At 56.4% G+C, this 16,155-nt stretch overlaps 1 protein-coding gene across 1 annotated transcript in view; it reads right to left on the bottom strand.

Moving 5' to 3' along the window:
• The window catches only part of LOC125431384 (transformation/transcription domain associated protein), a 100,142-nt gene that overhangs the window by 56,766 nt on the left and 27,221 nt on the right, over positions 1-16,155 (bottom strand). The window contains exons 23-33 of the mRNA XM_048494146.1: positions 15,107-15,306; positions 10,665-10,731; positions 8,737-8,878; positions 6,775-6,894; positions 6,189-6,308; positions 4,815-4,979; positions 4,097-4,278; positions 3,448-3,646; positions 3,140-3,268; positions 2,178-2,444; positions 809-1,015 (exon numbers count right to left, since the gene is read on the bottom strand). Coding sequence (XP_048350103.1) covers positions 809-1,015; positions 2,178-2,444; positions 3,140-3,268; positions 3,448-3,646; positions 4,097-4,278; positions 4,815-4,979; positions 6,189-6,308; positions 6,775-6,894; positions 8,737-8,878; positions 10,665-10,731; positions 15,107-15,306 — 1,798 coding nt within the window. The remainder of the gene's footprint in view (positions 1-808; positions 1,016-2,177; positions 2,445-3,139; positions 3,269-3,447; positions 3,647-4,096; positions 4,279-4,814; positions 4,980-6,188; positions 6,309-6,774; positions 6,895-8,736; positions 8,879-10,664; positions 10,732-15,106; positions 15,307-16,155) is intronic.

Genomic DNA, 16,155 nt, shown 5'->3' on the forward strand with positions numbered 1-16,155 from the left:
CCCCACAACAAACTTGTGAGGCCGGTGAGGCTGAGATAGTTCTGAAAAACTGTGACTAGCCCAAGGTCACCCAGAAGGCTTCATGTGTAGGAGCGAGGAAACGAATCCGGTTCACCAGATCGGAGTTTGCTGCTCATGTGGAGGATTGGGGAATCAGTCCCGGCTCTCCAGGTTAAGAGTCCATGCTAGCTCTCTCAGCAACACTGCCTTCATATTTCTTAATTTTAAAAAATCCCTTGTGTGGGCTTGGTGGCCAGGTGAAAAGGAGTCTGGGAATTATCCACCCACCTGAGTTTTTCCTTTGTTCTGTTCCCAAGATGTAAGAAAGGAGGGCTACAAATGCCTTAAATAAACAAACATGGGCACGACTTCATCTTGAAAAGGTACAATGATCGCATTCCAATTTAACTTGACTTTAGCAGTGGCGTAGGAGGTTAAGAGCTCGTGTATCTAATCTGGAGGAACCGGGTTTGATTCCCCGCTCTGCCGCCTGAGCTGTGGAGGCTTATCTGGGGAATTCAGGTTAGCCTGTACACTCCCACACACGCCAGCTGGGTGACCTTGGGCTAGTCACAGCTTCTCGGAGCTCTCTCAGCCCCACCTACTTCACAGGGTGTTTGTTGTGAGGGGGGAAGGGCAAGGAGATTGTCAGCCCCTTTGAGTCTCCTGCAGGAGAGAAAGGGGGGATATAAATCCAAACTCTTCTTCTTCTTCTCGCCAGCTGGCTTCTGCTCCCACCTCACTTGCCCTCACTTGCCCTTTCCCCTCTCACACACTTTGGAAATAATCCACACAGCTCTGAAAATACCTTGAAATGCTGGACGATCAAATGCAAAATGTGGACCAGCTGAGGGACCGTGTGGCCCTCTTCCACGATGATCTTCCTCGTCCAGTGAGTGAGCATCTGGTGGCCGTCTTCCATGCGGGCGGGCACCGCCGGCGTCAAGATTGCCATCGCTTGCCGAACGATCGCACGGGCCTCCATGGCATGGGCCTTCAGGAGGCTGTGGAACACCTGGAAACAACACGCGGGCGAGAGACAGGGTGAAAAACAAAACATTTCAGGGGCGGAGAAACCCGGTTACGGAACCTAGGGAAGTCGCCATCCTTTGTTGTCTTGGCTGTCAGGTTAATTAATTCTGAGGCTTGTTAGTTGCAATGGTTAGGTTTTCATGTACTATGGATTGATATTTTTGGTCATCGTTAGAATGCTGTGTTATTTGGTGTTATGTTATTATTACGCCGTGAAATGTAAGATGCTATGGTACTGTTACAAATTGTTACGATGCCGCAGCCAAGAAAACGTGCTCCCCCCTGTATTTTTCTCTCCCATTTGAACGGGGCCACTTGGCACACTACCTGTATTGCTTAATAAACCCTGTTCAAAGGAGAGCCATAATGCTCGCCAGGTTTAATGTTATGCCTTCTGCCTTGTTACATGGCAGATTTAATAAGCAAGAAAAGGCTAAAAGATTGTGCCCATGCAACGATGGCTCAGTTGAATCTCTGGCCCACCAATTACTACACTGTCTCAGATTCAAGGAAATCAGATCCAAGTATGTGACTCTTACTCCTTTACATTTACCCCATCTCCCCGATTTAATTAGATTACACTACTTGTTGGACAACCCTGATCCTTCTCTCTGTATGATAGCGGCAGACTTTCTCCTGGAAATTACTAAACGCCAGTAGATTTCCTTCATCCTGCATTGTATATGCTTTTTAATCCGTTTTTTATTATGGTTGTACTGTTGTCTATGCCAATAAAGGGTTGCTTCTTCTTCAAATTGTTACGATGCTATTATGCTGATATGTGTTAGTTGTTAACCCGAGATGTTGGGCCAGTGTCAGGATTTGTCGTAATTGACGTTGTTTGTGGCTATTGTGTTGATATGCTGTTGTTATTTACTATCTTGTACAGTGCCCTGAGCCCTTCGGGGGAGGGAAGTACATAAATTAAAAGTCAAATCAAATCGAAACCCGTGACCTGCTTGAACACTTCCCCCGCCTACAGCGTATTTGTCAACCTCCTTGGCTTGCATGAACAAAAAAAGTCCTTTTTAACGTCATCCATGCCCCATTTGGCTTCACTTCTGACTATTCCTCAACACTGTAAGTCCCTCTCTTCCGGTTCCCACCTGTTTCTTGTAGGAGGTTCCGAGCGCAAACAGAAATACCTGCAAAACAATCTTCTTGTGGATGGCGAACTTGGCGATGATGTGCGCCAGGATCAAATGCCCGCTGTACTTGCAGGCCGGGTCCACGCACGCCTTGGAGAGCAGGCACGGCCAAGCGAAGGTCATGAGGCGCCGCAGCTTGCTGTTCCGGTTCTTGTTGTTGTCGTGGATGTGGTGCGGAGCGTGCTCTACCAGCAGGGTGGCGAACTGCAGGAGGTAAATCCGGAGAGAGTCCAGCATGTCCGCCTGCTTTTCCGGATCGAGCACCTGGCCCCGAGAAAGAGCAAGGGGGAGGAGGGAATAAATTGAGACAACGTTGTCGTAAGATCCTAAGGGAAGAGCTTGTAATCCGAGAGGGCCGGAATCCAAACAAATGTGCGTTAAGAAGGCATGGAACATGCGCTTACCCAGCTCCTCCCATAATACATTAAAAGCTGCTTTTGAAATAGACAGGAGGCTTACAAAGGCAGTTGGTGGCATGGGGTGGGCCGGAGAGGGACCCCACTCAGCAAAAAAGGGGAGTCAAAAATTCCACTGCACGTGCCACAATCCTTCGGCTTGCCCCTGCAGAGGAGGGCAAGGCTAGGGAATCATGTGTTCTTCAAAGAAGGATTTGGATCTATACTCTGCTTTTCTCAACCGTAGGAAGAGGAGGAGTTTGGATTTACAGGAAATACTTTATATGTGGATTATGACGTTTTTTGTTGCAGTTGCTTAATGCGTTTTTATTTGGCGCAAGCCACCCTGGGATGCATTTGAAGAGCAGGATAGAAATTGACTAAATAAAAAATAAATATATAAAACACTGAGCGACGGAAGGGAAACGATGGCAGCCGTTTCTGTGGCAGGCTCCGCCTCCCGGGGCAGCCATTTCATGGCTCCGCCCACCATGCTGTCCGAGAATTCCGAAGGCTCCCACGAAATACAACACTGAATGAGCTGAAACTAGCCATAAATCGTACCTTTGTGATGAACACGCTGGTGATGCTTTCAGGATTGTCTCCTTCTGGGTTGGGGGGCCCCAGGAGTTGCTCCCCTTCCCCCTTTTCAAAGCTATACAAGAAAGCCGGGTTGAGGATGTGCTGCAAAACCTGCCGAGGGGAGGAAAGAGAAAATAAGGTTATGGAGATGCCACCGTAACTCTGGCCAACGTACGACACGGACGCGACCACTGACTGTCAAGGAGAACATAGATCCACTCTGGAAATGAAGTCCATCTATGCAAAAGGGTTGCTGACGAAAACAGGTACGTCTTGCTGAAAGGCCGTACCTTGGCTTTGAGCTCGTCTCCGAAGTTGGGGTCACTGAAGTCGACAAAGCGGAAGAACAGCGCCCGCTTCTGCGCGATGGTGTAGTTTTTGGGAATCTCCTCCTCCATGTATTCCTTCAAGAAAGTCATGTTGCACAGGAAGCGGCCGGTAAAGGCTCGGAGAAGCTGGAAGAGCAATTCTATATCTCCGTAATTTCTCCTGTCGGGAAGGGAAAGGAAAAGGCAGCTGAGTGGCGTCTGGAAAAGAGCGACTGCGTTAAACGGAGAGCTAAGTACCGGAACTTCCAGCAGCCATCTTTGAGACAAGAGTAACTCGGTGTTAACAGTTTGTCAGGACTGGCTGTAGCTTGTAAGCCACCTTGAGTTTCCTTACAGGAGAGAAAGGTGGGGTATAAATCCAAACTCTTCATCTTCTAAGCTGAGTAGCAGCCTTATTGGTTGGGCAGGCACCCAACAGGGGGAGCTCTCGCTACGGCTCAGTTCCATGCAGCGGGAACGAGCTTCCGTGCAGCCCTATGGAAGCCTTAGAGGGACAGTTGCCCTTCAGTCAACTTTTCTTCTAAACCGAAGCGCCCACCCCTGCCCCTAGATTCGGGACCTATTCCCTCTACGGAAACAGCGCCGCAATTCAATTCACCAGCCAACGTACTTGCAATAGTTCAAGAGACAGAACGCCAGGAGCTTGGGTTCTTTCCAGTTGGTGGCGGCCATGTTCTCCTTCCGGTGCCTCTCTTGAAAAGCTTCACTGACCCACACACGCCTCAGCTGGCTCACCAAGGAATGCTGGTTCGCCAGCCAACACTCGTCGTGCTTCACGATGATGCTGATGATCTGCGCGAAAAGAAAAACGCCTTCGAGAGCGCGCTCCACAATCAACGTGCTGGGAAGCCCTGAGCGGTTTTTATTCCGACGACGAAAAGAGCCCTGACTCTCAAAAGCTTACCCCTCGAAAATTATCTGGGCACGACTGGACTCAAACCTAATTCTCTGACTTCAGACGTGGCCGCCCTCGGTATTGTGTACAGTTTTCTGCAAATAGGATTCTATTATGGAATTTCTGCACTGCCCTATACTACGTTCCAGTTCCTATCTTTTGGATTTCTAGTCGGTTCCAGAACTTGACCGTCCTATCTCAATGTTTGCTGAAAGTCCCATTCTGTTGACTACACTGATCCAACGGAATGTAATTCGCCTCAAGTCCCAAGTGAGAAAGGCGGGCTATAAATAACCAAGGCAGACTATAAATAGCACGAATAAAGAAGCTTTAAATCCGCTAAGGAGGAATTTGAGTACAGAACCCACAAACGCGAAGTCGAAGGAACAATAGAATCTCTGGGGCACCGATCCGTCAGAAAGGGATGACGTACTTTGATAGCTTGGAACTGAAGGTCGAGCCGCATGGTGCTGGTGCTCGGAGACCCGGGTCTGACGGCCGCTTGGGTCCCGCCAGGCAACAGCAACGCGATGAACCGGTTTGGATTCGACGCCAGGACGTCACGCAAAGGTTTGGCGTCCTTGTGTTTTAAGAAGCTCTGCGGAGGGCAAGAAACCGGAGGATAATCGGCCGGCAGTCAATATTCATGCAGTTTCACACGCAGGCACTTTAACTTTTTAAGGGGGTGAGGTTTATTTTATATAGAGCCAAATTAATTAATATTTAACTGATTTTAGTCTTTGATTTTATTGTGCTCTATTATGCTTGTTGTTCACCGCCCTGAGCCCTCCGGGGGAGGGCGGTGTATAAATATAAATATAAATATAAATATAAATATAAATATAAATATAAATATAAATATAAATATAAATATAAATATAAATATAAATATAAATATAAATATAAATATAAATATAAATATAAATAAATAAATAAATAAATAAATAAATAAATAAATAAATAATAAAAAAAACTTTATACTCAAATACACCGCATCACCCAGAGGGCACGGGTAAGTCTCTAACAGAGTGGATATAGTTCGTTTCTTTAGCAACAATTTTCTTATTTGTACTTCAAACTCACATCCCAAAACATACACAACAACAAAAATTCACCAAATTATAAAATACTTAGTTCATCGAGACCTCCAGTTCGTTTATTATTTATCGTTTATTTTATTAAATTTATAGTTTTTATTTTATTAAATTTATAGTTGCTCCTGTTAACCCTTAAATCCTAAACTTTCAGCTCTTGGCTGCTGAGCATCACAATGAAATTAAATCTTTGGCATCGGTATTAATTTTAAAAGTCTCACTTTGCTGGATTTTATGTTACTAGTCCTTAACATTCCAATTCACTAGTCACCCTTTTTTTTTTCTGATGTGTCTCAATATTCTATCAAAAGTTTCCTATTGACCTTGGACTTAATTTAAGTTTGCTTCTTTAAGAAGCAAAGTTAACTTGGCCACCTCAGTCATGTCTATTTCCTTAAGCCACCATTCTTCAATTGTAGATATTGCTGGAATTGTGTTTGGCTCAGCTTCTCATGGCAGCCATTTTAGGATTGGTTCCGCCTCCTACGGAAGCCATTTTGGGATTGGCTCCACCTTTTACGGCAGCCATTTTGAAGTGGCGCACGTTACCCCGTCTCAAAATTCCCACAGGCCCAACAAAGTTGGGAACCCCACTCTTATCCATAGTTAACCATGTGATAGGGCAGATGGTTTGGGTACCAGCCCGTAAACGCGAAGACAGACCCTCCATCGGCAACACCCCCTCTCAAAAACTGCTCCCCCCTCCAAATTACCATGAACATCCTACTCCACTGTGGGTCATTTAAGGTAGCTTCCATCATAAACAGCTCCACTGTCTGGGAGGGATGCCGCGTCAAAAACTTTATTAACGGCTCTCTGAAGGGGCTACCGGCCTGCAGGAAATGAAGAAAAACAAGCTTCGTCTGAAACAGACAAGGAGTCCCAGTTAATAGCCATATAGATCAAGAGCTTTTTGTTTTTTTTTCTCTTCGCTGGCTGGCTCACCGGCCCTTTCCACACAAACCTCGGGGAGACAAGACTCCGTGCAAAAGAATGCCAGCGCTGCGGCTGCCGCCGCAACTGAAATCACGTTTCAGCCCGCACAGCTGGTCAGATCTTCAGCGGCAAATTAAAAACCGCGTGGGACGAGAGCCCCATTCTGGTCCCAGCCACTTTCTACAACACTTAGCGGGCGCCAAGCAAAGCATTGGCCGATCCCGTGGCACTCGTGGGCATGGCGCGTGACCCTGAGCGTTCTGCAGGAGTTTTCCACGAGGGAGAGCTTGAACGGATTTTTTCCAAAAGAGGACGTTTTAATTAATTCTAATGCAGCACCTGAGCCCCTAGAACAATTCTTACCTCTATCAACATAGCCCTCTCTGTTTTCATTACCACCTCCAGCAACGGCTTGACCAAAGTCTGGGGAGCAGCCGGGATCAGATGGAACAGGTTTATAATGGCGGAGCAGATCTTCATCTCCTGCCGAGGGAAGGCAAAACGTCACCGAGACGCAACGAGCTTCCTAGGGCAACATCCGAACATTCCCCCGAACGCTACGGGACCCTAACCCGAACTAGATTGTCCTCTTTTCAGGACGCTGGCGTGGGCTGGGGAAAAACAAAAAACCCCCCAAAATCTAAAAATAAAAACAAAAACCAGAGTTTTATTTTTAAAAAACAAAAATCACAGCTACTTACCCGAGGCACATAACCGACCTCTGTGGTTTCTCTATATTGTTTGCGTGTTTCGGAAGTGGCATTTTAAAGGGGTTTGGTGAGGGGAGCGGGGTTCCCTTTCTTTAAAGGGAGTGACAGTAAAGGGAAATTGCGGGGAACTGCAGTTTTGAGCCGACCAAATTATGAAGTCCAAAATGGCTGAAAACAGACCTGAGGAAGAAACTAATGCCGGGAAAATTCTGCTCGGACCTGAAGTTTTGCTGCGGCTCTAAAAATTCTGCTCTGCCAACCAAGATAATAATTCTGCACTGGTCTGTTTGACAATTAACTTTCTCAGGTTACAATGACCTCCACATAGGGGATACAAAGCATGCACAGAAAACACTAAATAGGATGAAGAAAATGGCTTTTGTGAAAAAAAGAGTTGGCATTTCCTAACCTTGGGCCAAATGGAGAATTGCCAGAAAGGAGTCCTCGGCGAAGGGCGCCAGACGCTCCTGTTGAAAATTACAGCGCAACCCTACGAAGAATTACTCCAGCGTACGCCCATTGAAAGAGAGCCAGTGTGGTGTAGCGGTTGAGAGGAGCGGACCCTGAACTGGAGAACCGGGTTCGATTCCCCGCTCCTCCACATGAAGCCTGCTGGGTGACCTTGGGCTGGTCACGGTTCTCTCTGAACTCTCAGCCCCACCTACCTCACAAGGGGGGAAAAGGAAGGGATTGTGATTGTAAGCCACTTTGAGATTTCTTAAGAGCAGCGTGGTTAAGAATGGCAGGCTAATCTGGAGATCAAGGTTCGATTCCCCACTCCTCCACATGAAGACTGCTAGGCAACCCTGCGCCAGTCACAGTTCTCTCTGAACTCTCTCAGTCCATGAAGATGCATACCCCACCTTTCTCTTTAACAGGGACCTAAAGAGGCTTCCATCATTCTCCTCTCCTTTATTTCGGCCTCACAACAGCCCTGCGAGGTAGGCGGGCTGCCACTTGCTGGCCCTTTTTTTAACATCAAACCCGTTGAAGCGAATGGGTTTCACCTGGAGTAATTGCCCTTCAGGCTGTGCTGTCAATCTCCTTTTTGGCATTAAGCACCTCCAAACACATTTTAAGAGAACGGCCTCCCAATTACCCTGATTTTTTTTTAAAAGAAGGAAAAATATCATGCTTCACAACCCTTCACAAGTCACATCAAGAGTTATTCATACCACTCCGCCACAGACAAACATAAGACAAGTCACGGAACTGCACTCCAAAAGGCACAATGCAAAGTCGCCCGTTTACGTGGACAAAATACACAGCTACCACAAACCATAGCGAGGAAGAGACCAAATAAAGAGGGAGAGAGAGAGAGAGAGACGAAGAACAGACGGACAAGAAATTAAAAAAAAACCCTCGTGGCCACCTCCGCCGAAAAAATAAACTCCTCACCTCTACCCCTTCCGCGGCGGGCCGGACCGAAAACGAGAACGACAAAAAGAACAAAAAAAAAACTCCACAGCATCAACACCAAAAAAAAAAAAAAAACGAACAAAAACCACCAAAACATAAATGCGAAAAAAAAGAAAGGGGAAAAATAATGAGTGTATGTGCTGTTCTTTCGGTTTGCGGTCGGAGACCGACTTTTAGTAGGGTTATTTGTTCTCACCTCAAACTGACCGAAGGGAGGCAACGGGCATCTCCCGCACTCGGGAATGTTCTCCTGAGAATATGGAGGAAAAGTGTCTTTTTTTTTGGTTTTTCCCTCGTAGCGAGCACATGCACGCCAATCCCATTGAACTCCCCATATTTATTTTTTCCTTAAATTTGCACACAAGAATTATAGACAGCTACGTTAGCGAGGAACGAGACAAGAGGTGGGGGGGAGCGTTCGAAGATCTGGGGAGACGGCCAACCCCGACAGGCAGAACTGGACGACTTGAGGCAGGGGGTCTCCGTGCCCACCCACCCCTCGGGATAACGTTCTGGGAAACAGCGACGTGTCTTTTGAAGAAGGAATCTGAACTTGAACCTAGGTGGCGCGGTTGACTGGGAAAACTTAGACCCCTTCCGCACATGCAGAATAATGCACTTTCAATCCACTTTTACCGTGCGGAATAGCAAAATCCACTTTCAAACCACTGTGCAAGTGGATTGAAAGTGCATTATTCCGTATGTGCGGAAGGGACGAAAGGCACAAGATCTAATCACCCTTTGAGACAAAATCCGCCTTTTTTTTCCTACCCTGGTTTCACGCGGCTTTCTCCGGTGCAGTTTCCCAGCCTGGGCTTTTTCGGCAATCGAAAGGGAACCCTTCCCTGCCTCCATTTCACTAGTGGAAAAAGCTGGCCGGCTGCCATCCGAAGATACGCCCCACCCCACCAAAACACACAAAACACAGGGTTGCAATAAACGTAACAGCAAGGTCCTATAATGTTGGTTTTCGGCCGCAGGATGGATGGGAAGCAAAACCTGCTCTCAGACAGCCTGAGAAGAAGGGCGGGGACCGGCAGCAAATGTCAACCCCACGCCTGTTGAGCGGCTGTCGTGGGCAGCCACGAAAGCTTTAGTGAGCAAGTTGGTGGTTTAGCACGGGGAAGGAAAGCGCCTTATGCGAAGATGACATATTAAGCCACAGGTGTCAAACTCATGGCCCTCCAGATGTCATGGACTACAGTTCCCATCATCCCCTGCCAGCAGGGATGATGGGAACTGTAGTCCATAACATCTGGAGGGCCGCGAGTTTGACACCTCTGTATTAAGCTATGAAGAATCGGCTGATTTGGGGTTTCTCTCCCCTAGCAGAAGTATCAGCTCTTTGGGGGAGGGGGGGGATTCCCTCCTCTAATAAGAACAAAAAAGATTTGGAACGCTAACCTAGAAAGGGGTGTTTTCATTTGGACTAAGAGCTGAAGATCTCATTTTCTGTTCGCTACCCCCACCCCCAAACAGCAGCAAGAGAAATAAAAGCTGCATTTCTACATCACTTTAATGGATAACCCTCCGAAGAGCCATAGAGCTTCCAGAAATTCCTAGAGTTACCCTTCCTGGTTTACCCTGGAAGTGATACAGAAATGCAGCTGATGTTATTCCCTTGCCCTCAACTCTCCCACCAGTTACAAGGTTCTTACCACTGATTAGGAATCAGAGGAGTATGCCAGGGGATGCAGAGAATTTGGAGGGGTGGGTCGGGGAGGATACTCTCCTCAAAGACAGACCCCTGAGGCTCTGCTATTCAAATAGATTCCTTTCAATGCAGAAAACCTCTCAGATTTCACACGTGATAACAGCACAGGGACCTGTTTGAGAGCCAGCGTGGGGTGAGTTCAAATTCTGCCTGGGACAACCATGGGGCACTCATCCAGTTCTCGGCCTCACCTCACAGGGTTGTCGTCAGGAGGCTAAAACGGCAGAGGAGCAAACCAGGCATGCTTCCCGGAGCTCCTCGCAGGAGGCGCGAAGTGGGGGAAAAAATAACATACAATCGAGGGGGCGCAAAGAAGAGAACGGAGGAAGGGTGGCTAAGCAGCATCCGCGCCTCCTTTAAAAAAGCATTCCTGTTTCTATTTTGCAACCCACACAGCTCGTATTCCTTACCCAGGAGGCAAAATTACAGTATTTGCCAGCGGGGAAGCAAGCACAACGTCAGCGGCAACAGATGTCGCTTGGGGAACAAAAAGGGGGAATTCGCTGTCAGCAAATGCAAAGCTTTCCGCCCATAGAACACAATTCCATTCACCGATTTAAGTTATAGCACAAGAGGGATCCAAAGCACCCGACACTGTATTCGTTTCGTCCTCAAAACAACCCTGCAAGGTAGACAGACTGAGAACGTGTGGCTGCTCTCCGCCCATATCCCTGGTGAGGCAGGAAGATGTCCTGGTTCTAGGTCGGAGTTCAAACGTAGCTCTCCGAAATCCTGGCCTGAAGCTCTAACCTCTATTCCACATGAGCTTTATAGCTTCCATGTAGCTTCCTGTGGCAGCTGCCAAATGCCCCTCCATTCTGTCCCAGGCCGGGGGGGGGGGGCCTCCATCTCCCAGGAACAGTATTTCCGGGGGCATTCCGGGATGCCACAATTACAGAAGGGCTAGTCTGAATCCAAACCGAGATCTGTCCGTATTACACATCCACCTTTGCTAACCTGCCCACACACAAACCCCCGACATCGCTGCAAACCCTTACGACATGACAACGCTCCACAGTTATCAGCCGCATTAAGCATTAGGTGGTGTGTGGCAAAGGCGTGGGAGCACCTTCCGACCGCCACTCAAGACTGCCACAGCCCACAAGGTTGGGTTACCCCGAAGATGTTGAGCCCTATGGCAGTGGTTCTCAACCTGGGGGTCGGGACCCCTTTGGGGGTCGAACGACCCTTTCGCAGGGGTCGCCTAAGACTCTCCGCATCAGTGTCCTCCATCTGTAAAATGGATCAATGTTAGGGTCGGGGGTCACCACAACATGAGGAGCTGTATTAAAGGGTCGTGGCTTTAGGAAGGTTGAGAACCACTGCCTAAGGGGGGGGGGGGGGTGGGGGGGGGGGGGGGTGGGGGGGGGGGGGGGTGGGGGGGGGGGGGGGTGGGGGGGGGGGGGGGTGGGGGGGGGGGGGGGTGGGGGGGGGGGGGGGTGGGGGGGGGGGGGGGTGGGGGGGGGGGGGGGTGGGGGGGGGGGGGGGTGGGGGGGGGGGGGGGTGGGGGGGGGGGGGGGTGGGGGGGGGGGGGGGTGGGGGGGGGGGGGGGTGGGGGGGGGGGGGGGTGGGGGGGGGGGGGGGTGGGGGGGGGGGGGGGTGGGGGGGGGGGGGGGTGGGGGGGGGGGGGGGTGGGGGGGGGGGGGGGTGGGGGGGGGGGGGGGTGGGGGGGGGGGGGGGTGGGGGGGGGGGGGGGTGGGGGGGGGGGGGGGTGGGGGGGGGGGGGGGTGGGGGGGGGGGGGGGTGGGGGGGGGGGGGGGTGGGGGGGGGGGGGGGTGGGGGGGGGGGGGGGTGGGGGGGGGGGGGGGTGGGGGGGGGGGGGGGTGGGGGGGGGGGGGGGTGGGGGGGGGGGGGGGTGGGGGGGGGGGGGGGTGGGGGGGGGGGGGGGTGGGGGGGGGGGGGGGTGGGGGGGGGGGGGGGTGGGGGGGGGGGGGGGTGGGGGGGGGGGGGGGTGGGGGGGGGGGGGGGTGGGGGGGGGGGGGGGTGGGGGGGGGGGGGGGTGGGGGGGGGGGGGGGTGGGGGGGGGGGGGGGTGGGGGGGGGGGGGGGTGGGGGGGGGGGGGGGTGGGGGGGGGGGGGGGTGGGGGGGGGGGGGGGTGGGGGGGGGGGGGGGTGGGGGGGGGGGGGGGTGGGGGGGGGGGGGGGTGGGGGGGGGGGGGGGTGGGGGGGGGGGGGGGTGGGGGGGGGGGGGGGTGGGGGGGGGGGGGGGTGGGGGGGGGGGGGGGTGGGGGGGGGGGGGGGTGGGGGGGGGGGGGGGTGGGGGGGGGGGGGGGTGGGGGGGGGGGGGGGTGGGGGGGGGGGGGGGTGGGGGGGGGGGGGGGTGGGGGGGGGGGGGGGTGGGGGGGGGGGGGGGTGGGGGGGGGGGGGGGTGGGGGGGGGGGGGGGTGGGGGGGGGGGGGGGTGGGGGGGGGGGGGGGTGGGGGGGGGGGGGGGTGGGGGGGGGGGGGGGTGGGGGGGGGGGGGGGTGGGGGGGGGGGGGGGTGGGGGGGGGGGGGGGTGGGGGGGGGGGGGGGTGGGGGGGGGGGGGGGTGGGGGGGGGGGGGGGTGGGGGGGGGGGGGGGTGGGGGGGGGGGGGGGTGGGGGGGGGGGGGGGTGGGGGGGGGGGGGGGTGGGGGGGGGGGGGGGTGGGGGGGGGGGGGGGTGGGGGGGGGGGGGGGTGGGGGGGGGGGGGGGTGGGGGGGGGGGGGGGTGGGGGGGGGGGGGGGTGGGGGGGGGGGGGGGTGGGGGGGGGGGGGGGTGGGGGGGGGGGGGGGTGGGGGGGGGGGGGGGTGGGGGGGGGGGGGGGTGGGGGGGGGGGGGGGTGGGGGGGGGGGGGGGTGGGGGGGGGGGGGGGTGGGGGGGGGGGGGGGTGGGGGGGGGGGGGGGTGGGGGGGGGGGGGGGTGGGGGGGGGGGGGGGTGGGGGGGGGGGGGGGTGGGGGGGGGGGGGGGTGGGGGGGGGGGGGGGTGGGGGGGGGGGGGGGTGGGGGGGGGGGGGGGTGGGGGGGGGGGGGGGTGGGGGGGGGGGGGGGTGGGGGGGGGGGGGGGTGGGGGGGGGGGGGGGTGGGGGGGGGGGGGGGTGGGGGGGGGGGGGGGTGGGGGGGGGGGGGGGTGGGGGGGGGGGGGGGTGGGGGGGGGGGGGGGTGGGGGGGGGGGGGGGTGGGGGGGGGGGGGGGTGGGGGGGGGGGGGGGTGGGGGGGGGGGGGGGTGGGGGGGGGGGGGGGTGGGGGGGGGGGGGGGTGGGGGGGGGGGGGGGTGGGGGGGGGGGGGGGTGGGGGGGGGGGGGGGTGGGGGGGGGGGGGGGTGGGGGGGGGGGGGGGTGGGGGGGGGGGGGGGTGGGGGGGGGGGGGGGTGGGGGGGGGGGGGGGTGGGGGGGGGGGGGGGTGGGGGGGGGGGGGGGTGGGGGGGGGGGGGGGTGGGGGGGGGGGGGGGTGGGGGGGGGGGGGGGTGGGGGGGGGGGGGGGTGGGGGGGGGGGGGGGTGGGGGGGGGGGGGGGTGGGGGGGGGGGGGGGTGGGGGGGGGGGGGGGTGGGGGGGGGGGGGGGTGGGGGGGGGGGGGGGTGGGGGGGGGGGGGGGTGGGGGGGGGGGGGGGTGGGGGGGGGGGGGGGTGGGGGGGGGGGGGGGTGGGGGGGGGGGGGGGTGGGGGGGGGGGGGGGTGGGGGGGGGGGGGGGTGGGGGGGGGGGGGGGTGGGGGGGGGGGGGGGTGGGGGGGGGGGGGGGTGGGGGGGGGGGGGGGTGGGGGGGGGGGGGGGTGGGGGGGGGGGGGGGTGGGGGGGGGGGGGGGTGGGGGGGGGGGGGGGTGGGGGGGGGGGGGGGTGGGGGGGGGGGGGGGTGGGGGGGGGGGGGGGTGGGGGGGGGGGGGGGTGGGGGGGGGGGGGGGTGGGGGGGGGGGGGGGTGGGGGGGGGGGGGGGTGGGGGGGGGGGGGGGTGGGGGGGGGGGGGGGTGGGGGGGGGGGGGGGTGGGGGGGGGGGGGGGTGGGGGGGGGGGGGGGTGGGGGGGGGGGGGGGTGGGGGGGGGGGGGGGTGGGGGGGGGGGGGGGTGGGGGGGGGGGGGGGTGGGGGGGGGGGGGGGTGGGGGGGGGGGGGGGTGGGGGGGGGGGGGGGTGGGGGGGGGGGGGGGGGGGGGGGGGGGGTGGGGGGGGGGGGGGGTGGGGGGGGGGGGGGGGGGGGGGGGGGGGGTGGGGGGGGGGGGGGGGGGGGGGGGGGGGGGGTGGGGGGGGGGGGGGGGGTGGGGGGGGGGGGGGGGGGGGGGGACGGGGAAGGGGGGGGGGGGGGGGTGGAGGGGGGGGGGGGGGGGGGGGGGGGGGGTGGGGGTTGGGGGGGGGTTGGGGGGGGGGGGTGGGGGGGGATCTCTGCTACTCGCAGTGGCCCACCAGGTGCCTTTGGGAGCTCACAGGCAGGAGGTGAAAGCAAGGGCCTTCTGTGGCTGTTGCTCCCGAGCACCTGGACTGTTAAGGCATTTGCAATCTCAGATCAAGGAGGATCGAGATTGGTAGCCATAGATCGACTTCTCCCCCATAAATCTGTCCAAGCCCCTTTTAAAGCTATCCAGGTTAGTGGCCAGCACCACCTCCTGTGGCAGCATATTCCAAACACCAATCACACGTTGCGTGAAGAAGTGTTTCCTTTTATTAGTTGGTTTGGCCATTGTATGTTTGGCCCAGTGTACATCGCCCAGAGCCTTTCGGGGGTGAGCGGTTTATAAATTTGATAAATGAATGAATGAATGAATGAATGAATGAATGAATGAATGAATGAATGAATGAATGAATGAATGAATGCCCCCCCCCCCCCCCCGCACAACTAATTACTGAAACTTAAGGCACTTGCGCCCATGCGGAATAATGCACTTTCAATCCCCTTTCAACGCGCTCACCACACTGCTGGGCGACCGCCACCATGGTGTAATGGCGGATCAAGCTGGCCACGAAAGGGAGGGCGCTGGGGCGCAGGTCTTTGATGACGGCCGACATGAACGCCCCCGTCAAGGCCTGCTCGAAGGTTCGGCGGGCGGGCGTGTCGTGTGCTTTGTAGCGGTGGGAAATGATGATGTTGGGGATGGACTTCTCAGTGAAACTGCAAGAGATATGCACGCATCAAATTGTCTGCATTGCTGCCCCTGAGTAACAAGGTCAGTTTTGCCGTTTCTGAACATTCCGTCACTTCCAAAACCCCATCCACTTCTGTTGGTATCTAGTTCTCTCTCCCTTTTTGTGCAGATAAAGTCCTTGCCGCAGTTGTCATGTACATAAATGGGGGTCTATATTGATAGGGAAGGTTCCCAAAAAAGCTTTTTCTCAAGATGGTTGTCCCTGCATCTTGACCCAGATGAAGAAGAAGAAGAAGAGTTTGGGTTTATACCCCACCTTTCTCTCCTGTAAGGAGACTCAAGGTGGCTTACAAGCTCCTCTCCCTTCCTCTCCCCACAACAGACCCCTTGTGAGGCAGGTGGGACTGAGAGAGTTCAAAGAAAACTTTGACTGGCCCAAGGTCACCCAGCTGGCATGTGTTGGGAGTAGACAAGCTAATCTGGTTCACCAGATAAGCCTCCACAGTTCAAATTATAAGAGTGGGGAATCTGACCCGGTTATCCAGATTAGAATCCACCTGATCTTAACCACCATACCACACAGGAACAACTACATACATACACACACACACACACACATGTATATATAATGGTATGTGTGTTCATAAAACACCAAGTGTTTTCAGAAAATGAACAAGGCCAGACAGAGCTTTTGCCCCACCAGGCTTTTGACTGGCTACTGGAGACATCATTGGCTGAGAAGTGGCAGCTGCTACCACAACACAAAAATATGTGTGGCATGACGAAACATAGGCTGTGGACGTCATTTTGTGAGGACCGCTGCGCTAGCAAGCTGGCTGGCTGGCAGGTCAACCTCAGATTTCTTCTCTTTTTTC

The sequence above is a fragment of the Sphaerodactylus townsendi genome, linkage group LG04, assembly GCF_021028975.2.
Source record: "Sphaerodactylus townsendi isolate TG3544 linkage group LG04, MPM_Stown_v2.3, whole genome shotgun sequence".
Classification (NCBI taxonomy): domain Eukaryota; kingdom Metazoa; phylum Chordata; class Lepidosauria; order Squamata; family Sphaerodactylidae; genus Sphaerodactylus; species Sphaerodactylus townsendi.